At 41.5% G+C, this 26,810-nt stretch overlaps 1 protein-coding gene and 1 long non-coding RNA gene across 3 annotated transcripts; one reads left to right on the top strand and one right to left on the bottom strand.

Moving 5' to 3' along the window:
- Nucleotides 1-1,481: 1,481 nt before the first annotated feature.
- Nucleotides 1,482-26,572, bottom strand: LOC119725756. 2 transcript variants are annotated; one of them, XR_005270730.1, is made up of 5 exons: nt 26,518-26,572; nt 8,901-9,122; nt 5,377-5,531; nt 3,663-4,028; nt 1,482-2,353 (listed from the first exon to the last, which is right to left on the bottom strand). It is a non-coding gene; the product is annotated as an uncharacterized LOC119725756 (long non-coding RNA). The 2 variants fall into 2 exon arrangements; XR_005270731.1 differs by lacking the exon at nt 26,518-26,572 and adding an exon at nt 11,295-11,338.
- On the top strand, nt 19,837-22,989 carry LOC119725755. Its single transcript, XM_038197317.1, has one exon. The coding sequence runs from the start codon at nt 21,021-21,023 to the stop codon at nt 22,524-22,526; it is 1,506 nt and encodes a 501-aa protein (XP_038053245.1). The 5' UTR covers nt 19,837-21,020; the 3' UTR covers nt 22,527-22,989.
- Nucleotides 26,573-26,810: the final 238 nt, after the last annotated feature.

Below are 26,810 nucleotides of genomic sequence, written 5' to 3'. Positions count from 1 at the left end.
TGCATTTGTATCAAGAAAAGGATGAAAACCAACTTTTTTATCCAAATTCAAAACGGGCAAGAGTAAACTTTTATCACAAATTCAAAACAGTAAGGTGCCTTGCATTTTTATCGAAATGGGGGAAGTTACATTTTTATCACAAATTCAAATCGGTAAGGGGTTAGCCTTGCATTTTATCAAAATGGGAGAAAAGTTAATTTTTATCACAAATTCAAAATGGTAATGCGTTAATAGTCTTGCATTCTGATTAAAATTGGACAAAAATTTAGTTCATTATAAAAAAATTGAAATGGTAAGACCTTGTTTTTTCTTTGTTAAACCGAACTCCATCAACAGAACATCAAAGAAAGAGAAATACATTGTAAAGTAGTGGCTCAAAACACTATGCCAAAAGCCAAATCATCGCTTCAATGTGTGCTTTTGTGTGTGGGCTAAGAATGTTTTATCAAAACGTGACACAAGATAACTTTTATTAGAAAATCAAAGCGTTAACAGATTAGCCTTTCATTTCTATCAATAAGGGATGGAAAAAAAACCCTAATTTTGATCCAAAATTTAAACAAAAGGTTACATATAGAAATGAAGAAGTGGCTTAAAACACTATGCCAAAAGTCAAATCATCGCTTCAATGTGTGCTTTTGTGTGTGGTCTAAATTTTTTTATCAAAACGGGTCAAAAGTTAACTTTTTATCACAAATTCAAAACAGTAAGGGGTTAGCCATGCATTTTTATAAAAACTGGTCAAAAGCAAATTTTTATCACAAAATCAAAAAGGCTAGGTGTTAGCTTTGCATTTTTATAAAAATGGAGGGAAATGTACTTTTTAACACAAATTATAACGGTAAGGGGTTAGCATTGCATTTTTTTTCAAAACGGGGTAAGCGTTAACTTTTGATCACAAAATCAAAACGGAAATGGGTTAGTTAGTGCAAGTTAGCCTTGCATTTTTATCAAAAACGGGGCAAAAAAACCTTTTTATCCTTGCATTTTTATCAAAATGGGGGAAAGCTAAGTTTTTATCACATATTCAAAACGGTAAGGGCTAATGAAGGGGTTAGCCTTGCATTTTATCAAACTGGGGGAAAGTTAACTTTTTATCACAAATTCAAAACGGTAAGGGCTTATGAAGGGGTTAGCCTTGCATTTTTATCAAAATGGGGGAAAATTAAGTTTTATCACAAATTCAAAACGGTAAGGGGTTAGCCTTGCATTTTTATCAAAATGGGGGAAAGTTAACTTTTTATCACAAATTCATAACGGTAAGGGCTAATGAAGGGGTTAGCCTTGCATTTTTATCAAAATGGGGGAAAATTAAGTTTTTATCACAAATTCAAAACGGTAAGGGGTTAGCCTTGCATTTTTATCAAAATGGGAGAAAGTTAAGTTTTTATCACAAATTCAAAACGGCAAGGGGTTAGCCTTGCATTTTTATCAAAATGGGGGAAAGTTACGTTTTTATCACAAAATCAAAACGGTAAGGGGTTAGCCTTGCATTTTTTTTCAAAACAGGGCAAAATTTTTTTTATCACAAATTCAAAGCGGTAGTGGATTAGCCTTTCATTTTTATCAAAAAGGGACAAAAAGAATTATTTATCACATATTCGAACCGGTTCGTGGTTAGCCTTGAATTTTTATCATAAACTGGTCAAAAGTTAACTTTTCATCAGATATTCAAAACTGTAAAGGATTAGCCTCGCATTTTTATCAAAAAGGGGCAAAAACAAACTTAGTTTTTATGGTAGTTTTTATCAAAAAATAGCACGAACGTAAATTTTCATCAAAATTTCAATACGGTAAGGGTTAGCCTTGCATTTTTATAAAAATGGGGAAAGTTAAGTTTTTATCACAAATTCAATACGATAAGGGCTTACCATTTACTTTTTATCAAAACATGTTCAACTTATGCCTGTGCAAATCCGAAGGTAAAAGTGGCGAACAAGACATTGTTTAGACTTACCACTTAGACGACTTGCATGATGTCAGACTTCTTGGGTGTATTGTTTCAAAATGAATGTGTAAATTGCAAGTTTGCATCGACAGGTCTCGCATATTACCAAGAAAAATTACCGCAAATAAATGTTTAACTGGAAAATACAAGACTACCTAGTCGAGCCTTAAGCCGAACTGTTTACAAAATCAGTCACAAGTCATCACAAGTTAACTAAGAGTCATTCAGTCTCAAATCTATTCAACGTGACTGATCTGGTTACATCTCTGCCCAAAACAGCCAAGTCCAGTTCTGCCCTCTGCAAATCTTGGGTGTCGGCAAGCTCACCTTGGCCCCCTCTCCAAGTCTCTTGTCCAGTTTTTCACACTCCTTGTTGACAATGTGATCAACCTCATTCTCATCAATCTGAATGGAAAAAAAGTAACAAAAGTTTCATTTAAAACAACATTTTCTCTGTATCTCTGGTAACTGTGATTTTACAAAACTTGCCACAAATTTGTTTCCATGTGATACTTCAAATGCTTGGCACTGAAAGCTTAGTTCTTTATTTTTCTGCTCCTGTAGTATTGAATAGTTATCTTTGGTTCAAGTTAGGGCACATCTTAAAAGTTGAAATGTTCCAATTCCATAAGCTTCTTTTTGGAGCACTGTGTGTTCCCAATGTGTTCCCAACTGTGGCCTAATTACAGAAGTTATTTCTGCACCAGGCGATTTTGACTTTGACTCAACCATGTGTCCCGTCCGAAATTTCAAGTTAGAATGATTTGCTCTTCTTTTGACATTGACCTTCAATACTTTAAAACATAAATCAAATGGCCATTTGTGCTCGTTTTGTTTTGGCATGGTACAAAAACCTGGCTACACTTTTAAAACAATTTGGAACAGCGACTCAACTTCAAAGTGGCATTTGAAAGGACCATGGCACATCTTGATTTTAGACGTAAATCCACTCATGAGCTAGTATATAATATTTGAGCAGATTCGCTGATTAATTATGCAACACCTCTAGATTTTGACCAATCAGAGGGCACTTTCTATATCAGGCCTTCGGTCATTCACCAATTGTCGCATCATATACATGATTAAAAAAAACCCTCCAGACACAACATGGGATACGCTGTGAATTGAGCACACAAAGGCTGTGGTCAGGCACTCTGTGTTATGTTACGCGATACACCCCAAGCTTGTCTAGATTCTATAGATCTAGGCCCGGCCGTTGTTTTAGTATAAAACACTGCATCGGAATCAACCAATCACACTTGTACATGTTGTCAAGATTTCTGAATGAAATTACGTCCTGATTTAACGTTGACTCTGATTGGCTACCGTAGCTCATGGCACAGCACACATTTGCATTCCTAGACGTTTGAATGGAGTTAGGGCTAGAACGGGTGATACTCAGACTACTCATGAGCTGAACCTAATGCAAACTGCTGCAAATCTACAGCAGGTTTGCCTGTCTGAGACATGAGGATAAAATCACGACTGTTGGACAAAAACTCAGTTTTGAGCCGCCATCTACACTTTTAGTGTAAAATTTGTTTGGACAAACATGGTCAGTGATTGGTAATTATCTGTTCAATGGTAATTTCACCTTTGTGAAATGAAAATCTAGTTGGGCTTACTGATTTTTGGGATGGCTTGACTCTTGATCGCCAGTCGGAACCATGTGGATATGAATTGCCAAATAAACACAAGATGTGAGTAAACTTACTTGTTGAGTTCTCTGGGCATGTTTGCCCTTTCCAGCAACTGGCACAGCAATGGTTCCATGTTGCTAGACTCCAGCCCATCAAGCTGGACGTCGATACACAGCAGACTGTTCAAGATCTCCCTCCCTTCCAGAGCCTCAAACTCCGCCCCCTTCCCGAGCCCTCCCATGCCTACAACAAAGAGTAGCCGCCGAAGAAGCGTAAGTAAGCCCAGGAGTCATCATTGATGCATTGGACATCATGGATCGCTATCAGCGGGGCCGTTTTGGTGTCTAGTTGGGTGTCTTGGACGAAACGACTCAGGAGACGTTGGAGGATTTAGTGCGCCCTGCTGGGGAGAGGCTTGCGACGGACTCATGAGAGAAAAGCTGGGGAGAACCAAGAAGGAACACTCGGTGTCAGGTGGCTTGGAATTTATGCTAGCAGTAACTCTGCATTTGGGTTTCTAATAAAGCAGTTTAACCCATTCATAAAGACATGAATGATTTCAAGTGAATCGATCTGGAGCAAAACATTACCTAAACATGGGCACAACAAGCCAATAACCTATAATGAAATTGAGTACAATCAAATCGTCTTTTACTGAATCAAATACGACTCTTCTGAAAAGCTATTTTAACAGGTTTTTAAAAATAATATTAAAGGCGTATAGGATCATTTGCATTTAATCAGATCAGACTGGTTTTTAAACGTGTACATACCGGTACAAACATGTACATGTATACCGTACAAAATTTTCTTTTGCTGTAATTTTCAGATATAGAAGGATTTGGGGGGTAAGTATTTAATAGCAAGTATTTTAACACTGACCTATTTAAAGTTTTGTGTTCATAGATGCTGGGAAAACCAAGAAAAAAATGCTGTTCTTGTCTTGTAGTATGGTTCCTCACCCTACTTCAGACAAAACAGCGTCAGGGAATTGTACCGATAGGGTCAAGGAACCAGACTAGCTGGCTTGCTCGCACTCACGGATGTGTAACCGATTGCAAACAAAATGTGTACTTACTATAATTGGCAAATTGGGGGAGTATTGAAAACAGTCAGGTTTTTCCAACGATGGTCGGCCGACAATCATTGGAAATTGATACAAAAATTCCACTTTTCTGGAAAATGACAGCACACCAGGTGCCATGATTTCATAGGACACTTGAGACTATTATTCACTGAAATTTCATAATTATTTAGTAATTTTGTTTTTTGATGTTTGCAAATGTTGCATACCGCGGTATTAACTTTTACACCCCACAAAATAATTCCGTCTGTCTTGCTGTCATTTAGAAAACCCAGTAATGTAGGGGATTTCCAACGATCAGTCAATCGACTCATTTTTGAAGAAAGAGTTACAAACACACAAATTATGTTTCATGATCAAAAGGTTGAGCACTTTTTTTCTTTTTTTTGTACTGTTTCCTAGGGGGGAAATGGTATCACTGAGCTGAAACTTCAATAGGTTAGGCATTCAACATTCTTCTTTTGATTTTGAATGGTCTTATTATTTGAAAACGAACAAAAGTCATGAATATCAAATGATCCTATATGCCTTTTAAAATAAAGATCTTCCCTTTTTTTACAATGACCTTTTTATTTTCTAAACGGACTTTCCTACAATGCAGGTGATATTATGCCCATTTGAAGTTTGTAAATTTAACAGAGATACAGCTTGTTAAATTTGTTGGTTATGCGTTCTTGAACGGCTACACAAATGGAATCACTTACTGTCTCGCATTCCCTTGATGATCAACAGGTCATCAGCTTGCCGTAAGGGACGTCAATGACTTCATCAACCCTCAGTCGCTGGACGATGACATGGTCCACCTCGGGGCTGGTCAGATCCTCACAATTCCAGTGAACATTGGCAGAAAAATCATCATCTATGGGAAAAATTACCAAGACAACAATTGTGCAAGAGAACTAGTTCCAAGCAAGATAAATCACATGGGAATGAAGCTGGTAACCGGCATCTGCTAAACAATGAACAAATTCTATTCTTTGCAGCGTTGTAACGAGACACTGAATTTTGTGACTTGAGTCGAGTCGAGTCATTTTAAGGAAGTGACTTGAGTCAAATCCAGTCGAGTGGAGTAACAGTGTGTGGTCGAATCGAGTCAAGTAGAATCTGTGCTCTAGTCAATTTAAAGCCGGCCTCAGGTCGACCTTGCGACTGACAAAGATCAGTCGACGACCGACTTTTCAGGATCAAGCTGTGCCTGAGCAATCACCGGCGGGAAGATTTCAGTCACCAATTTTTTGCGACCTGAGTGTAACTGCGACGATATTAAGACGATCGGAATTAGTCGGGTCTAAAAAAAAATCAACAGTAGCAAGAGAAGAAAAATTTCAACTTCTATGACGACGTTGCGATCGTGTGCGCATCAAGATCATCCTTTCCAATTGTTTAGCCAATTAGCACACTACTCTGGCACTCCGCATGTTCTGCGCAACATCACGTAGTACGCAGCACGCGTGCGTCAATCACCATATAAGGCGATTGTTTACCTACTCACGAGAGGATATTCCATACCATAGCTAGAGGGGTGTTTAGAAAAAAATTAAATAAAACTGTTCAACAAAATCATCGGAAATGTATAATTGTTTGACTTGTGCCGATTTTTTGACTCAAAGCTATTTGTGAATGGGAATACCACAAGTACATTTAAGACCGTATCAGGGGAATGTGCGCTGGTAATGGCTCGAGCCGAGCCAGCCAACATGGCCAAACACATATTTACTCCCTTATTGGTAAAGTCTGTCTATGACTGTCTATGCTGTGGAATCGTGGTGGATCGTCGCGTCAAGGTGACATGAGCAATTTTGAGCATGGTATACAAATATTGAGTGGCTCAGCGTGGAATGGGAGGAATATTATCGCAAGGTAAAATCTGGACTTTTCCATTTCACGAGGCGAAGCCGAGTGAACTGGAAAAGTCCAGATTTTACCGAGCGATAATATTCCTCCCATTTCACAATTTAAAGCCACTCAATATTTGTTTTATATAACTGACATATAGATCCTTGTCATTTGATATATTTGAACTTTTTTTGCAATAGAAAACTGAGGGAAAATGTATTTCTCTCTTCCAAATACCCCTTCACGAAAATGATTGAACCCAACGCTGTAGCGCTGGCTCTTCGGAACAATACGCACTACGCGCAACGCTGAACGCGCACACCAGCATGCATTTGCACACAAATACCGCCTCATGATCCTAACTGTTGAATAGTATTTCCCATTCCCCATGGGCGGATAGTACTTTTTGAGCCGCGGCGTGAATGGGAGCAATAACGAATGTCACGTGATGTGAGTTCCACCAATCAAATGACTAGGATATATGTCAGTTATATAATTGCGATTATTTAATCGGGATGCCGCTTGTTCAAGAGAATCACACGATTTCTCAGTTTTGTGATCTGAGTATTATTTTTCTGCTTGATGCTGACGGTTCCGTCATGGCGCAAGCAAATCGCAGGTCGAACCTGAGGCCGGCTTAAGTCAGTGATATTTGAACAACATCTAATAAATTACAGAATGGAAGAAAGAACACAAGGCACCAGTTTGTAATGAAAATCCAAAGACTTAAAAAACGCTGCATGGTACCCAATAGACAGTTTCTGCTGGACGTTTCTACCAAAGATCTGCGTACCAATTAACATGAAGTGAACTACGGTTTCATCTCTGGTTTGGATTCAGGTCTGAAATATTTTTTACGCTTACAAATTGCAACATTTGAAACTGTTTCTGATTATATAGAAAATATAAAACAAAATTTGAAAACATAAATTTAGTTGGAGTTTCATCAAGGGCTTAGGAAATCGCCCGAAGCCGAAGATGAAACCAAGAATTGGGAAAACTCTGGTTCCGGGATAGTAATTTGTGCGCTACATTATAGTACACGAGTTGGGAGTCCATGATAAGGCCAAAAGAAAAAAAATATTCTGCTTCCAATTACATGTCATTCGAAAATAGGGTAGGTACATGTAGGTAGGGATTTTTTTTTGCCAATATTTTTTGGTACGATCATATGGAGGAGTCTGCGTGTAGTCATGGGTTAAAGGCAGAAATTGATAGTTTTTGGTGTTTTTTTGTCATTTTTCCCATAACAAGATTAGGGTAGGGGCTGTCAGAATAGGGTAGATAGGGGGTTTCCCTACAAAAAAAAATTCTGCTTCCGGTTGAAAGCAGAACTTTTTTTTTTGGCCTAAGGCGTATACATGTATTTGTACATGATAAACGGCAACAACTCGACGGTAATGTGAATATAAAACTTTGTAATGTTCGCACAGTGTTAGGACTCAAGTTTTATTAACCTTCGACTCAAGTAAAGTCGAGTCTACTGATGAGAGACTCGAGTCCAGTCGAGTCAATTACCCATTGGGACCTGAGTCGAGTCAATTACATTGTAAATCATTGACTTGAGTCATTACAACTCTGATTCATTGTTCAGCAAAGTTGTGTGCTTCACAGCAACATGAAATATGCTCTTATTGAAGGATTTAGAGGTGAAATGCCCCAAGTACATGTATGACATCACCCCAACTACATTGTATTGTTGGGACCACTGCCATATTTTGGGCTATAGTTGGGACGACTGCCATATTTTGGGCTATACTTTGGACCACTGCCATATTTTGGGCTATAGTTGGGACCACTGCCATAATTTGTAGTTGGGACCACTGCCATAATTTGGGCTACAGTTGGGACCACTGCTATAATCTGGGCTACAGTTGGGACCACTGCCATATTTTGGGCTATAGTTGGGACCACTGCCATATTTTGGGCTATAGTTGGGACCACTGCCATAATTTGGGCTACAGTTGGGACCACTGCTATAATCTGGGCTACAGTTGGGACCACTGCCATATTTTGGGCTATAGTTGGGACCACTGCCATATTTTGGGCTATAGTTGGGACCACTGCCATAATTTGGGCTATAGTTGGGACCACTGCCATATTTTGGGCTATAGTTGGGACCACTGCCATATTTTGGGCTATAGTTGGGACCACTACCATAATCTGGGCTACAGTTGGGACCACTGCCATATTTTGGGCTATAGTTGGGACCACTGCCATATTTTGGGCTACAGTTGGGACCACTGCCATATTTTGGGCTATAGTTGGAACCTCTGCCATATTTTGGACTACAGTTGGGACCACTGCCATATTTTGGGCTATAGCTGGAACCTCTGCCATATTTTGGACTACAGTTGGGACCACTGCCATATTTTGGGTATAACAGGCTTACCGATGGTTTGATGGTGCTCAGTTTGTGGATTTTCGTCTTCGTTTTTGCCACCTTGCTCTACTTGTACAAGTTTGCGCTGCATCTGCAGGCACTTCAGCTTTTTCTCCAACTCGCTCATCTTACGGCCCAAGTCCATGCTGCATCGTGACGGCCTTCAGCACCTCTACCAGGCTGAACTCCTCATGCAGGCCCAGGCTGCGGCCAGGGAACTGGCTTTGAAACCTAAAAAGAAAAATTAACATCTATTCCATTAATAAAGTGTCAATTTCATTTTCTTGAGCAACATTTTCAATTTCATAACGTTTATCCAAAAACTTATTACGTAGCTCCGCCAAGGAGGCTATGTTTGCACTGGCGTTAATTGGTTTGTGATTCGGTTGGTTTGTTGGTTTGTTGGTTGGTTTGTTGGTTTGTTGGTTGGTTTGTTGGTTATGGACGGATTTTCATGAAAGTTTTTGCGGGAGTGGTCTTTGGTAAAGTACAAATCGATTGGATTTTGGAAGTGATCCAGATAGTCTACATGTTCATCTGGATGCAGGATTTTTTTTACAGATTTTTTTCACCCATCATGTGGAAAACTTTCAACACATCACCCTGCGTGACCCTCTTCTTGTGCGTGGCACTGACCCGGTGACCCTGTATCCCTTATCACCCACCTAATCTAACCACACAGGTCAATGGACTAGACCATTTTATACAATGGGGGAGTGGAAAGGTAGACCGACACAGGCATACATACACGAACTGTTTGAGTTAAGGATTTGTTTTGGGTCTGCATGTAGGATTTTTTTAAAGGATTCTTCACCATAAATGCGAGTACATGTATTTCTTTCGGGTGAAGGCGGGGAATTGTTTATCCTTGGTCATGTTGGTAGGTTTGCACACTCTGAGTGCTTTGCTTTAAATTGAATAAAAATAAAAATAAGGAGATCCATTTTAGAGTGAGTACAAACAGAAGGAACATTGATAAAATCACCATGTGAGTATACCGGTACATGTCACAATCTAACACAACAATGTTGCGACAAGAATTAAAAATTGGGATTTAAATTGGTGAATTAAATCAACGCGATTTAAATCAGACAACCCTAATAATAGGCATGTAAGGGCTGGGGTGTGATTCAAGTCACTTAACTATTCTAGCAGGCAGAGAATGAAACATATTTGGTACTCAACTGACAGAGAATTGACAAAGGAAACATAGGTGTGCGATATGTGTGTTCAATGCGTAACAGTTTGACAAAGTTAAGTGAATCATTGTGTTAAGATTATGTGGTCCGCACTGGCGCAGCGCTGGCCGGCCACGCCCTTTGACTTCTGCCGGCCCACATAGCTACATGTACACCCAGGTACATGTATCACCCCCTTTGTGACACACTGCGACACCAGTTTTGCCACTAAAAATATGAACCATGTATGTCGGATCAGAAAACCCCAAATTTTCCAGTGCATGGTGCCAGAAGGTGCTAATGACTCCTTGCATATTAAAATTCTGTATTTTTAAAGCAAAAATCAAACAAACTACCATGAATTTGGAGAGTTTTATTTCTTCGTATAAACTTTTTCTTCGACATAATTTACAAGTGTTGTGTTTGGTATTGCTGGAAAGAGCAAGATATTGTCTATAAAATTGACCTAAAGTATAAAGGTTAGGAAATACCAAGAATGATGACGCTTAAGATTGATAATATTCACGATGGCGACGGGCAACATCGGCGGCTAATTGTCATAATTGTTACATGTATGCTCATTTTGATTGTCACTGATTGTGTAATTCTAGTTTGTTTGCACTTTGCACACATTTGCATTATCGAAATGACGTCTGAAAAATGCCTAACTTCTTTTCTATAGCTAGTATAAGAGGGTTCTAAAGCATAAATAAACTACAAAGTCTAAATATGAACATCAAAACTTGACAAAGTTCTATGTTCGGGTACATGTTCCAAGTGTGGCCTATATTTACGGAGGTAGTACAGCAAATTGGCCACATTTGTGGGGCTGGCTATCACGGATGGTGCCGAAAAAAAAGTGCTTTTTGTCAGATTGTTAGCCCCATAAATGCGGCTGAAATACTGGACTAACTCTGCACTACATGCATGACATGTGGCCCGGGGGTGGAATGGATGGTCCCATTGCTACAAATTGTAGGGAAGCCGAAAATCAATTCAGAACAAAATTATTTTGTCATTTAAAAATCACCTCACTTATCTGAGCTACAGAAGTGTGATCGCTTGCTTAACCCTCGTACTATTTAAGAGGTCACCAATGGTCAAAATGTTTGTATCTCACCTCCTGGCATACTGTGTACAAACCAATGGGAGTCTGACCAATATGAATAACCAGGCTGACAATGCATGTTTCCATAGGAATAGCAAAAACCGTTGAATTCCGTACCTTCAGAGGACTGACAAATTACGACGGTTTTCCAAAAGCATGGCGTCTGTGCTGTAAGTTCGGCCAGTGATCGGTCTTGATGTGTAACATAAGGAGATTCCTTTTTGTGAGAAACCGTTAACAACAACCGACAGGTCTTTCGAGAATAAGGGAGCGCAAAGTAAACTCGCAGCCGCTGCACACGTGTGTCTGTCTAGGTTTCGTTCAATAGAGAGCGCGCCACATGTAAATAGTAGTCTCCACGTACAACGCGCATCATGACAAACTCGTTTTCGATCAACTACTCAATAAATACAACTATGTATTACATTGAAATTTCGCGCACTGAGTTTCCACGATGTGTTACATAAGGAGATTGAATATCATGTGAAAACATGAAACAACAAATATAATATATGATCGCAACAATGTAGTGTTTTAAACGCGAAAAATCGACGTTGACTACCATTCGGATTGTATTTGTAGCGCTCATAATAGCTCCATTGTTCGACGGTTTCTTATGAAATTAAATCTCGTAATGTTGAACATTATGACAAATAAGTGTACGAAAATTCAATGTAATACTGCTAATACATCATGTTTTTCTTGAGTTGTTGTCCCCCAAAATGAGTTTGTTGGTGGAGATCGAGACCACTATTTATGTGGTGCGAGACTACGAGGGGTGCAGACCTGTAATTAAAGTGGCCCATCATTGCCTACGCGAGCCAAATCACAATTTGTGTACCCTCAAATATACTTTGCTATTAGAGCAATTATTGTGGGCCATGAACTTGAAAGTTTGTAGAACAGAAGAGCAGAAGCCGTGCACGTGACTGCACGCTTGTATTTCTGGATTTTTTTCTGCTATCAAATTCAAATCCGACTTTAATAATAACAATTAAAGGGAAAAGTCGAAAACTGTTGAAAAAAGGGGGAAAATGAAGACCAGGACAGGAATCGAACCACGAACCTCGATTCAGAAAAGAAAAAAGCTTTTCTGCTGTGAAATTCGAATCTCAATTAAACAATAGGGCCGCCTCACAGTTTATAATAAGGGGGAACAATCGAAGAGTGTGCAAAAAAAAAGGAAAAAATGAGGACCAGGAGAGAACTCGAACCACGAACCTTAAGATGAGAACCCTACGCGTTTTGTCATAGTTTCTAACTTTGCGTGCATGACGTCATCATTATAAAATAATTGAAGTCTCCATAAAGTACACACAGGCACATGGAACTGAGATATTTTCTAACTTCATGCAATAATGAATTATTAATAAGTAAATTGATTCCTTTCAGCCAAGCCCGTTACAAGGTTTGTGGTTGAATCAATACATGAAAACCTTCGAATAATGGCGCGGTATCGATTATTGGTACAGTATACCTTAAGCCTGAAGTGATGGACAAAGGATTGACTTCGCAACATCCATACCGCGATAAACAAGTCACAATAAAAAATTGGCCGTTGCACACTTAGGCCCCTATTACTCTCCTGCGGGCCACAACGCGTTTATTCGCCCATGTGTGTAGCGACTGCGCGAGACGGTCAAGGAATTCGCGGAAACGCTTAAAAAGATTAATGTCCTTCAACTGACATGTGACACTTTATGCGAAGCAAGCAATGACTCCTCTTCATCTCTGTGTGGTGTGCCTAAGTGTGCCAAGATTTCTCCCCGATCCAACACCATCATTTCAGAGAATCAGGACTGTTTTCAACATCTAAAGGACCGCACTACGATATCTCGGGTAGCGGTCACTTGAACTGGCGGTGAATTGAACTAACTGAGAGATAAGTCCGTTGTTAATTAAACACTGCACACTAATCGCTGTTCTTTGTTTTCGCCACCCATCTTACGCCCGCTCACAATCAACGAGGTTTTAGTTGATGCTGGTAGTTACGAATGATAATTGTTGTGTTCGTACGTCAATAACACCCGATTAAGGAGAGACTGAGATTAGGGATACTTTTCTGGTTGCTTCGTATTGTATTCACGTTCCATGTCATGCCATAACACACTAGAGTACACCCATTCTGGAATTTGTATCCTTGTGGAGACATTTCTTTGTTCTCGTGTAGTAAAGTTTTCGAGTTTGAAATTGAAGTTTCAAAATGCTCTAATTTTAACCAGAATTAATTTCCTGGGCTGAAATTTGGACTAAATATCCCTTTTCTAAAACTCTTCCATTTGCGACAGATCAACCCACCTTGGAAATTACTAGTTTTTGAGTAAAATCCATATATCTATTTCGTGAAATTCTTGTGGAGACGTATTCATCTATAGAAATGTTCTTGCGGAGACGTATACAATCTTTTGTTCCCTATTGTGTGCATGTCTCCTTAAGGTAGTAAATTCCAGCACACACGTACTAGAATGTACAGACGATTAACAAATGACGTCATACACTGGTTGCACTATAAATAGATCACTGCAGTCTGCATACACTACATCCTCTCCCCCCTTAATATGGAAGCTGTACACACACACAAATATCATTTTCAACCCTATGAAAATGTCCTCGACTGAAAATTCTGTCTATAAAAGCAATGTCACACCTTACACAAAAAAATGCTAATCCTACAAACACTTGTTGCAAGAAAACCAAAGTTCAAAACAAAGAAAATCCTTTTTTCCATAATTAAATCCAAGTCCCTAGACAAGGTACATTGTAGCAATGGCTTTTTTCTCTTCCTGCCCTTAATTTGAATAAACAGAACTTCCCTTAGGATTTCCTTCTTGTTTGCTTGCTTGTTTGTTAGTTTTTTGGTTTTTTTTACACCCATGACATTCCAATACCGTACAATTTCAACTGCAACCTTTTTTGTTTGTTTCAAAACTACAACTCTAAAAACTTGTTTAAACAACTTGAGTAACAAGATAAACATTAACACAACTGTAACAACTCAAAGTGCAGTACATGCACATTTTAACTCTCATGCCGGCCTCTGCGAACAACAGTTAGGTTATTCCATAGTCTCAATGAGTCTGTCTGGGGTTTGCTGACCCTTGACGAACGACGTAGGGGTTTGGGTGAAGCACTGGAATCTGCGGTTACGGTCGGTGTCGCCGATTGTGAAGTCTGCTCACCACTTGTGATGTTTGAGGGTGGCGCGTGTGTACGTTCTGTCTGAGGAATTTGCGAGCCAACGACTGGAGCTGTCTCAGCGGTAGGGATAAACACCGGAATGGATGCGAGGTCAGACATATCAGTATCTTGGTGAGCTGAGGTGTGCATCCCATTCCTTGAGTTCTGAGAATGACTGGTTGTGGACCGTTCTGCTCTTCTCATCTGATCCACGTGTCTTTTCCACACTCGACCATCCTGCAAAATTACCACTTAAGACTTTGGGGCTGTGCGCTCTGCGACTGTGGCCAGCCACCAAGTCTCTTTGCAGCGGAAATCCTTAACCAACACATCCTCCCCCGCATAGAACTCGCGGAGTTGGGTCTGTTTGTCGTGGTGCAACTTTTGGTTGCTCTGCATGTTGACCACCTTGCGTTCAACGTCCGGGCGTAGCAAGGACAAACGAGTACGCAGTTCGCGTCCTAGGAACAAACTCGCAGGAGTACGACCGGTTGTTGCATGTGTCGTAGTGCGATATGTCAACAGGAAACTGTCGATACGTTGTTGCAAACTCCGAACACTCGATTTGCTTGAGCTGAGAGCGCGTTTGAAGGATTGAACCATTCGTTCTGCTGCACCATTACTTGCGGCGTGGTACGGTGCAACTCTTACGTGTTTTATGCCATTCACCTTGAGGAACCATTGGAACTCCTCACTTGTGAATTGCAGTCCATTGTCAAAGACAAGTTGGTAGGGGATGCCATACCTGCTGAATAAGTCTTGCAGCACCGTGATGGTTGCATTCGCGGTGGTGCTACTCATGTGGAAGATCTCTGGCCATTTTGCGTATGCGTCAATGACGATCAGGAAATCGTGACCATTTTTCTGCGCGAAATTGATGTGAATTCTGTGCCACGAAGAGCTAGGCCACACCCATGGCATTAGGGGTGCCACAGCTGGAAGGTGTCTAGTCTGTTGACAGCTAGCACAGAGACGAACAGTCTGTTCGATGTCGCGATCGATGTTAGGCCACCAAACGTAGCTTCGTGCAATTTCTTTCATCCTGACAATTCCTGGATGCGCATCATGTAACTCACCCAGAATGAACTTCTCGTACTTGTAGGGTATCACAACTCTTAATCCCCACAACAAACAGTCCTGTTCCGTGGATAGTTCATGTCTGCGATTGAAGAAAGGTTTGAGGCGTTCGTCCCTTACCTCTGCTGGCCATCCACTTTTAGTGAACTCTAACACGCGCGAAAGCACAGGATCAGTTCTTGTAGCCTGTGAGATCTCCTTACTGGTTACTGGTAGGCTATCGAGGCGTTTGTCTTCGATGTTGTAGATAACGTCTTCATCGTCCTCCTCCATTGTGGGTAATGGGAGACATAAGAGCGCATCCGCGAGCACATTCTGCGAAGATGGAATGAACTGCAAGTTGTAGTCAAATGCGGACAACATTACAGCCCATTGCTGAAGACGTTGTGCTGCAAGGGTTGGAATCGACGTCTTGGGACAAAGGATGCGCTCCAATGGCTTTTGATCAGTCCGTATGGTAAATTTCCTTCTGTAGAGATATGTGCGGAAGCGTTTGAGACCGAACATGATTGCCAGGGCCTCCTTGTCCAGTTACGCGTAGCCCTTCTCATGTTTATTGAGTGAGCGTGAAGCATATGCTATGGGATGTCTGGAGCCGTCAGCGTACACATGCAGCATGACTGCTCCAAGTCCATATGGTGATGCGTCCGTTGCGAACTCGAGAGGGAGTGCTGGGTCGTAGTGAGCGAGAAGTTTGTCTGAACTGATGGCGTCCTTCACTGCCTCAAATGCCCTGGTACATTCATCCGTCCACTGCCAAGGACAATCCCCGAGCAGTTCGTTTAACGGATGGGCCATGGTCGACAGGTTGGGAAGGAACTGCGCTTGGAAGTTGACCATCCCCAACCATGAGCGAAGCTCTGTGACATTCTGTGGAACTGGAGCGTTGCGTATCGCGTCAACCTTGTCGTCGGTTGGCTGAATCCCTTTTGCAGAAATGCGACGTCCCATGTAGATTACGCTCTCCTGCATGAACCGACACTTTTCGGTCTTCAACCTGAGACCGTATTTCCGGAATCGCTGGAAAACGTTCTTTACGTTGCGGAGATGTTCCTCATCCGTCTTGCCTGTAACAAGCACATCATCCATGATTGCTTATGTGCTGTCCAGACCTGCTAGTACTTGTTCGATGAATCTCTGCCAGATTGCAGGACTCGATGAGATACTGAATGGTAAGCGTGTATACCGATACAGTCCCTTGTGCGTGTTAATCGTGACGTATTCTTGGGATTTGTCGTCGAGCAACATTTGCTGATATGCGCATTTCAAGTCGATTTTGGAGAATTTCTCCCCACCGGCTAGCTTGCTGAATACTTCCTCCGAAGTAGGTATGGGGTACTGATCCGTGTGGATTGATTTGTTTACAGTGTTTTTGTAATCCCCACACAGGCGTACCGTACCATCTGCTTTGGGTACACACACCAGGGGTGTCGCCCACTCGCTGAAATCAACTGGGTAAATGATTGTCTCTTGCTCCATTCTGGCGAGTTCCTTTTCGACTGCGGGGCGAAGAGCCAATGGCACTGTGCGAGCCTTGTGGAAAACTGGAATAGCGTCTTCCTTGACGTGCAGTGTTGCCTTAACTCCACGTACTGTGCCTAACTCTGGCTGAAAAATGTCCTTATATTCACTTTTCAACTCGGCGATTGGGTCAGAATTCACACCGTATTGACCCTGAGAAAACAGATTAGGCCAGTCCAGCTTGAGAACTGTCAACCACTCCCTGCCCAACAAGGGTGGTGCGTACTTGTCTGCATGGACGATGATTAGCGGTAACGTTGCTTTCTGGTCGCCGTACTGAACCTCGACAACCAGTTCGCAATTGGGCACCCGCGTAAGCGTGTACATGTAGGACACGATTCACCGGTTGCATTGGAATGTGAATAGTCTGACTGGCTCATGATTGATGCAGCGGCACCTGTGTCAAGTTCCATTTGTATGGGAATGTTCGCGATCTTGACAGGAACCTTGATAGTTGAAGTACGGCTGTACGTATCGGCTGTCGTGTCTCCTGACGTATCCGCTTTTGAATTATCGGAAGTCATAACCGTAAAAAACCGAGTCGACGAATGTACTGTCATCGCGATATGCGTCATCAGTGGGATCGTAAAGTTCGCGGGGGTTTTCGTCGTCTCCCACATAGCGAACGCGTCCTTTGGGCTTGGTTCGCTGTTGGGGCGTGTATTTCGTGGTTGGTGGTGCAGGGCCTGATTTACTATCAGACTTGCACTCTGACTGCAAATGTCCCACTTTCTTGCACTTGTAGCATGTGGCACTCTTGTATCGGCAATCATCGCGATTGTGATTGTTCAGTCCACAGCAGTCACAATGCTTCCTTGGTTGCGATGACCTTGGCTTTTGCCATTTTTGATTACGCTTGTAGTGAGAAGTCACCCTATTCACTGGTTTAGTCTCCACGGTGCCCATGTCTCTCACATTCTTTGCAGCAGCCTCCTCTGCGAGAGCGAGATCCAGAGTTTGTTGGAAATTGTAGTTGCGAGCGAGCAGCTTCTTTTGGATGCTCTCAGACTGCAGCCCACACGCAAACTCTCCTGCAGTTGATCCCCCGCAAAGTCACAATATACAGCCATTTTCTTCAAATGAGCAACGTATTCACAGATCGATTGTCCTGGCATTTGTCTAGCATTATGAAATCGAAATCTCTCTGCGAATGCCAGTCTCTTGGGTCTGTAGTGTCCCCGTAACAGTTTACACAAATCCTCGAATGACTTTTCCTTGGGTTGTTGCGAAAAAGACAAGTCTTTAAGTGTCTTATATGCCGTGAAACCAATGCTGCTCAACAAAATAGCCTTGCGTTTGACAGCGTTTGCCTCTGTCTCCGCAATGTCCACAGCAATGAAATACTGATCAAGTCTCTCCAAATATGTATCAATATCACCGTCCACTGGGTTAAATTTCTCGAACACAGTTCTCTGAAAAGTCGCCATTATCGTTTATCGTAGAACGTATCGTTACTATGCGTCGTCAACCATGCATGGACCAATGGCGATGTACATGTACGTTGTACTGTACCGCGCATCGTGTGTGCAAAAGTTATCACCGTACGTGTCGAGAAAACTTTGCAAAAAGTTCGTGAAAACTCAGGGTCGTTTCACACAATTTATAGTCCGTAGATAATCCTCTGCGTAACCCGTGTGTTCAAGGTTCATCCTCGTCGCCACTGTTGTGTTCGTACGTCAATAATACCCGATTAAGGAGAGACTGAGATTAGGGATACTTTTCTGGTTGCTTCGTATTGTATTCACGTTCCATGTCATGCCATAACACACTAGAGTACACACGTACTAGAATGTACAGATGATTAACAAATGACGTCATACACTGGTTGCACTATAAATAGATCACTGCAGTCTGCATACACAACATAATAGTTGGATATCTACAAGGTTGCTAGTACATTTGTAGCTGTAAAACGCCGCCATTAACAATTGCTCTCACATGGATGTCAAAAGTACTTTTGAGGTAAGATAAGATACAATTTTTACGAGTTACGAAAGATTCTGTCACGTCAAGTAACATTATCCCATTTTTCTGAAATATGATAATGTTTTAAGTTTGTTCCCCGAAAACTTCGCCGAACTGTATACATTTTCGAACAGTCAAGTTATCCCTTTCCTTTTTTGGGGCAATATTTGGTCTGAACCCTCTCAGTCAGTCGTTGATGTTGTAAAATCAAACGCCACCGGAGACCGAAGGCCCCTTTAAAAAGAATTCCCCGAAATTTCCCACCTGACAAGGAACTAAAAGAAACGACCGGTGTTGTAAATAAACACCCAAACTGATGAATGAGTATCGTGGGGTTGATATTTCCTCGGTTCCCTCTGATAATGTGAGTCAGAGGTCCCAATCGGGCAGAGGTATAACCATGAATTATCGAGAACTGTATTCTATAATGGTGTAGCCTGTGCCGCAAGGTATAATGCGCCGGGAAATGTGTAATATTTGCATCATATCTTGAAATACATGGGAGGAAATTCGCTGTGTAAAAAAAAATTAATAAGTTAAGGCCCCCAAAAAAGTCTCCGGTTTCTGGTATGGAGCTTGCCCAAAAAGTGGTGCGGCAACTCGTTTTTTTTTTTTTTTTTACCTGTTTTTTTTTTTTGCTTCAAATGTCGGCTGATGACTGCAAATGGTGCCCGACTAAACTTAGTGCAAATATTATGGGAGACCAGAGAGGCCACATACATTGTAAAGCTTATTCTCGATCATAACCCCATCTAAAAATACGTTAAAATTGTGCAGCAGCAGGATTCCAGTCAAACCAGTGAGTTTGGTGGTTTTGAGACATCATCTTTCATTGAAAAAAAAAACCTTTTTCATTTTGCCGACGCGCATGGCTACGGCGACGTCCGCGCATACCAGAAACCGAAGACTTTTTTTTTGGCCTTAGCGCGCAAGTCCTAATTTGTGAAATATCTGTATACAGATTTTTATCCGTTAAATTGGGTATAATATCAATTGAGATTTCTGTGGCTTTTCTGAGCATGTGCTGACTTTCGGGAGATACATATGTTTTTAACTTATGTCGCAAAAAAAGATCAAATTTCGGGAAACGACATGTGTATGAGACGTGGAGTGAAAACATTTCTTTTGTTGGTGTTCTGTATGTTGTTTTTCCTGGCTACGGAGTTCACTGTTGGGTGTTGCTGCTCAATAAGTTGTAAGGACATTAATAATAATAGGCACGTGGTTCAGCTATTCTCCCCGCGTTTGGTGTATTTCCATGGGTTCTTGGCGGGAGGTTGGTGGACGGACATCAATAAGTCAGCTAATCGACGGGTTCGTTGCTCGCAAGCGCATAAGCCCATTGTGACACAGGGTTTTCTTCAATGGAAGTTGTACTCCAGGCCCGTTGTCGCGTTCTGCTTCATGTCTTTGCAATTATTTTTTTTGCTCAAGGATACTCGTGGCACGGTGTATCCGTAATGCCAACGAGTGACTGGTTCTTCACATTGAAAAAGGGCCATCAAAGTGAGGAACAGTGTAACTTTTATTTTAGAAACCGCCCACCCGGAAAAATCTTATTGTGTATTAAGAAAGCGAAGGAAGGTTTCTCGTGTTTATTAGGCAACAAATTAATATTAAATGGCACAATTAATGTGTTTGTGTTTCAATTTCTGGGTTGGCTGCTGCCTTTGAAAACACGGATCCCTGTAGCTAAGTGGATTTGTCGATAACAATTACATTGTGTCCATTCGCAGGCGAAACCTTACGACTTGAAGTCAAGTCGGTAATTTGGCCGGGTTTTGGTCGCCCGTGGACAGCTGAATGTCACTCACCGTGCATGGCCGCTGTCAGTGATTGGCAGGTCTGCTACCAATGCGATAGTGTTATCGTCCTTGCGTTGAATTAAAGTGATACTAAGGCTTAAATAATAATAACATTAAACATTTGTTTTGATTGCAGGACACTGACATCATCAGATTATGCAGCAGCATTATCAATGAGATACAAAACTTCACTTAACGGATAAGCAGTGAGTCAGATCAACCAAGGATACTTGTACAGAAGTTGTATTCTTCTATACAAGCTGTTTTCCTTTGAATTGTTAAACGGAAGGTCGTCACCATGACTGGCGGACCGGGCAGCACCAAGCGCCACTACCGTCGGCTGCTGGACAAGCTCAAAGCCCGCTCCAGCCGCATCTTTGTCAAGACCCAGATGCAGAACCGCATGCAGGAGCAGAGACTGAAGAAAGTGGTCAATGTCCTGGAGAAGGATCGGGACCCCTGCATCCGCAAGTCTCATGAGGGGATCTGGCGAGTGTCGTCTAAGGAGTGCCCCATGCCGCGGCTGGCCAAGCCCGAGGGGATGCCATCGTACCTGGCCCGTCCCCGCGCCACGACTCTCCCCACCCCAGCTGAACTAGCCACCCTGCTTCCTAAGAAGAGAGTCAGGGGACAACAGCACTATGCATCTCACGCTGAATCGGTGGCCACCAGCAAACCGCCTCCCAGAGAATACACCAAGATGTCCAAGAGAAGACTGTCCTCGATGAGATCAGATCAGGTCCAGATATATCACTATCGGAAGGTGATGGAGGAATTTGAGGAGGCAGTGGAGGTCTTTCCAGAAGGCAATGGGACAGAAGAGCATGCGACTGCTGCGGGTGGCACCGGAGAGAAGATGGAGACACCGACGCAGGGAGACAGGACTGATGGGAAGTGGGCAACACCGGTGACTAGGACAAAGAGCGTTATCAGCGAGGCAAGCAAAGCCCTGGCAGACAATGAGAGTACGGCAGCAGCTGAGGAATCAGTGAGAATTGTCATGAAGAAGCTCGGCATACGTCCTCAATCCAGCCCGATGTCTTACTCCCGAAGACCGCGGCCAAAGAAAAGACGCCCTCAGACGAGTGTCGGTACCTGCGCCACCATTGCCGAGCAACAACTGGACTCCAATAGCAAGGTGCTGCGAACCAACTACCTGGACATGTACAAAGCACAGCTGAAGAACCACGTCCGTCGCATGACTTCAAAAGGTGAAATGCCAGCGCCGTCTATATGCATTGATGACATGTCACCACACCACGGCCACCGTGATGAGCGACCCAAGTCGGGTCTTGACATGAGCGTCCTCTCGCAGGCGTCCACTCCCACCAAGGCCCCTTCGCTGGCCCACAGTAAGTTTTCCTCGCCAGCCTTTTCACCCGAGTCACGTGGGATCAGCAACAATCCTGGTGCCAAGATAGAAAGGCAGTCCACCCTCATGCAACAGACAGCCTCGTCCACATCACGCTCAACACCGAGATGTCAAATGCGCAGGGTCAGCACGCAGATCATGCATGCCACCACCTTCGACACGCTACAAGATGAGGTGCAGAAAATGCAAAGCTACCGCAAGTTCCGGCGGGAGTCTCTGCAGATGGACGATGTCGCCAACCTTCAGGACTTGGAGGACGGAGAACTGTTTGAAGAGATGAAACACTGTCGGTACATCAGGTGGGCCAAAGCAGACGAAGCTTTAATTGAGGAATCCAGTGAGAACGAACCCTTACAACACCAACTTGCGCTTCTGACCCTGAAGTACGTCCCTCAGGGCCAATCAAAGAAAAGTCGGAACGAAAACACATAACCAGACGATTTATACTTCACACAGTTAATTAATTGGCAGTGTTTTAATTGGATTAAAATTTATTGGATTAAACATCAAATGTTTAATATTAAAAGAACACTTCTAGTCTTCTACTACATGTATGTTATGAATTTAGTTAGACACGGTTTTTGTTTAAATAACCATATCTAGCCGAGGTATGTTCCTTTGCTCAGACAATCTACATGTACACAAAATATCTTTCGATTATTAAAATCAAATAATAATATAAATGAAAGCGATATGTATTTTGTTTTGCAAACAACTAGGCCTATAAAGCCTTTTTATTCAAACTTATTTCAGCAGAATGTGTAGTTTGTGTGGATAGAAAAATTCATTCAAATACTTTTGACTTACAGTCGTTAAAGGTTGCACATGTGCATGTTTCAAACTGTACAATCTGATCTGCAAATTATTAGTGTCAAGAAAATCATTTACCGGTAGTTCAAAATACTCAATTCGCAAAATACCCTTAAATCCTTGACTTGCATTGACTTATTGGATTAAACTTTCAGTAGTACCAATGCGATTTCATAGGTTATAACAAATATGGGTAAACTTTTTTTGAGGTGCAGGTCTTACTGCACGTATTGTTTTAATGATTGTGCACTTTCATCTGGAATGTGCCATTTTAGAATCCAAAGACACCAGGGGTGTGAGTGACCACTGATAAAAATAGCTGAAAACAGCTGAAAAGGTGTAAAAAAGCTGAATTTTGAAATCTCCTATACTTTTGTACACAGCAAGTGAGGGAAAAAAGCTGAAATCCAAAACAAAAAAAGCTGAAATCAGCTAAAAAGCTGAGATTTCACACCCCTGGACACGTTGTCCACTTGACATGCTTAGAAAGTAAGTTTCACATTCCACAGCCATCTTGAAAACAGCGCCACAATGTGACTTACTAAAGCCAGTCGAGGGGAACAAATTTGTAAAAGAGATACCGGTAGGTCACTGCCACATTGCAATTTCTGCTTGATATACCGACTTTTTAATGCCAATTTTAGAGCCTGCACTGTAACATAAAGACTAACAACTTACACGAGGATGTCAAGACACAAATACGGATCAAAATTTATGTATTGGCCTACAGATTCCACCCCCCCCCTTTTTTTGGTAGCCGAAAACTTCTTACTACATTGTAGTTCTTACTTTTTATTTTATATAATTTTTCCCCAATCCTGGGATTTGTAGAGACGCCTTTTCAAATCCAACTTAAATTTAACAAAAACGGTTTATTTTGACTTCCCATACATGTACCAGTATGTGTGACTGCGAAAACTTGTATTCAGTTTTATTCACGTTTATGTGTGATAGTGTTGGATTCAGCTACATGTACAACACTTATATACTGTACATGTAGGCCATGTATCCCGAGTGACTGGTGATGTTCTTTGCAGTCAGTTCACAAGTAACTGGTTGAAAATTGAATATTTTTTTTAAATGCATCACTACATCAAGTCCAGAACTTTGGTCTGACCAGAGACCCACAACCTGGAAAGTTAAGCGCAAGATGTAAAGGGTAACTCTGGTGACACTATTGGTTTGCAATTATTTTTGGTGCTACTGTAATTGGCGATTTGGTAGCTGTTGGATCCGGTTGAAATAAATAAATAAATAAATAATCTGAGTAGACAATTTGATCAAATTTGAGTGCATTTCACGTTTTGAACTTAAGCCACCTTTGAGAATATGATTGAAAAGTACTAGGCCCTACATGCCTTAGGTGCATGTATATCTAGGCTGATTACAAAGATTACGTGCACAAACAGTAGATTGTCCCTTTTTGACAACTTTTGAGAGCCCTAGTTGGAGAGACACATTGCGTGAATGTACTGGTACGCGGCCTTTCGTGTAATTATGTCATCATGCCAATGTTTGTGTTGGACATTCCTCACTAAATATTTGCATAATTTATATAACTGTAGCAAAATGCTTCCGTCTTCAAGTTAAATTTATTATCATTGTACTTCCGGTTACACTGGAAGTAAATGGTATGTGCCCTGGACATGCTGGAACAAAATATTGCCAGTAGCAATGTCTGAAACAACAAAAAACTAGAAATGTGTTTGTGGACAAACACTGAGCTGTTTGGACCGTTTTATTAATGACTGCCGTAAAGGAGTTTCATCCAGGTCGAATGAACATGTACATGTACATGCGTATTCTATACAAAAAGTGTCTATCCTAAGTCCCTGACAATGCATGAACATAAAATCTGTCAAAGTTAGCCGGAAATCGGCTAAAACGGTCACTGTGGACAGGATTTGACCTCAGCAACACGTGCGCTGCGCGCGGGCTGACTGACTACGATATGTACAACGTATGTACATGTACATGTACATTGTGGACTGTGAGTTATTGTCAACCTGAAGTTTTAAGCGTGCGCAGGGCATGTCTGAGTTTGCTTATTGCCTCGAAGCTTTGAAATATTTTAGACCTACCCTTACATAGACAATTAAAGTAGAAATTAATATAAAAACTGCCATGGTTGATTTTTCAGGATTTTTTTAAGGAAAAAGGGTCTTTTCATTATAACTTCCGGTCTGATGACGTCATACACCTTAAACTTCGCACACGTCTTAAGTGGGTCAAGGTCATCATATACACCAATATTTAGGCCATTCCGACAAACTTCGCCACAGACATCTATTCAAAATACATTTTTGAAAATGTTCAACCTGTCGCTAGAGGGCGCTCGAAGATTGCATGACGTCATCGGTAGATGATTTGAAGAATACTATCAGCCAAGAGACTAACACAGTTAAAAGCAAGTTCATATCTATTACCACTTTTAAATAATAAGCCACTTTCGGTTTTGGCCTTTTTCGACCGGAAGCAAGGGTCACGTGATTTTACGCACACTGAATGAAATAAAGTCCTCAACCTACTCTACCACTTGCCGGCAACAGAATGCTGCGGACGCGTACGGTTGATTTCTTATGCATTTTTTAATTGCACAATTTAATTGCCTATAAATAAACACCGGATGACGTCATCATGACGTCATCATTACACAATGTTGTTTGAATTAGGGTCATTGCTTGGACAAAGATTGGTGTAAATGAATTACTGGCAAAGTGTCGAAAATGCCCTCTGAAAATTGACATTTTTTTTTAAATTTCTGTGTACAAAGTCTATGGGAAAAATTAAATATTCAAAATTCTATAATAAATCACGTGATGACGTCAGCATGACGAAAAGTTTCGGCGCACATCTTCAGATGGTGGTCTAAGTGTGTGCCAGGTTTGAAGTCGATCGGATTTGAAAAAAAGCCAAAAGTGACTTGTAGAACGAAAACACGTGTTATCCTATGAGAAAAAAGTCTGAAAAATAAAAGAGAAAAAAAAAAATAACAGAAACAAGAGCTGTTTCTGTGTGTACACCGAAACAGCTAATGAGACTGTTCCATTATAAAGTTACATGTATAGCCTAATTAAAAGTTCCATTATAAAGTTATAGCCTAATTAAAAGTAAGCTTGTAATTTGATACCAGGTGATGTCATGATGACATCACATTTTCTTTTACATCTTCGGACCAGGGTTCAAATTCCATCTACATGTAGGTTTTATCGTCATCACGTCAACTGTTTGGAAAAGATGTGGTTCGTTTTGATTTTGAGGCTTCTGTCTGTAATTTAAATTCACCCAACTTTGACCTTCCAGTAGACCCGGAAGTAAAGGTCGAGCGAGTTCACGTAGGAGAAAACCCGTAAAGAATTATTGTCCAGCAAAAAAAAACCCAAAGAATAATTATTACCATTTCAAAAAGGTGATCGGGTCGTACCCGATCAAAAAGTCCCCAAAAACATTCAGTGTGATGAATCCTGCTTTTGACAGATTTTCCACTTTTTTCTGTCTTAGTTTTATTGTGTTGAGCATAAAAATCGGGCAAGAAAGATCTTTTGCTGTTACTCCCTCAACCGTTTTAAAGTACAGTTAGAGCATTTTCTCTTCAAATATGAAAAAGTCTTACTTTGCAGTACTTCGAGTCTGTTCCATCCCTGTGAAGCACCAGCAAGGTAGTGATGTACTTGGTGCGGTCCTTCTCCTGGGCTGTATAGTGCTTCTCAAGGGAGCTCTGGTCTGAGTCTGTACCATCCCTGTGAAGCACCAGCAAGGTAGTAATGTACTTGGTGCGGTCCTTCTCCTGGGCTGTATAGTGCTTCTCAAGGGAGCTCTGGTCCGAGTCCGTACCATCCCTGTGAAGCATCAGCAAGATAGTAATGTACTTGGTGCGGTCCTTCTCCGGGGCTGTATAGTGCTTCT

This window comes from Patiria miniata, unplaced genomic scaffold (assembly GCF_015706575.1).
Source record: "Patiria miniata isolate m_02_andy unplaced genomic scaffold, ASM1570657v1 HiC_scaffold_19, whole genome shotgun sequence".
NCBI lineage: Eukaryota > Metazoa > Echinodermata > Asteroidea > Valvatida > Asterinidae > Patiria > Patiria miniata.
Note: the sequence above shows the minus strand (reverse complement) of the source record. Positions and strands in the feature narration are given on the sequence as shown.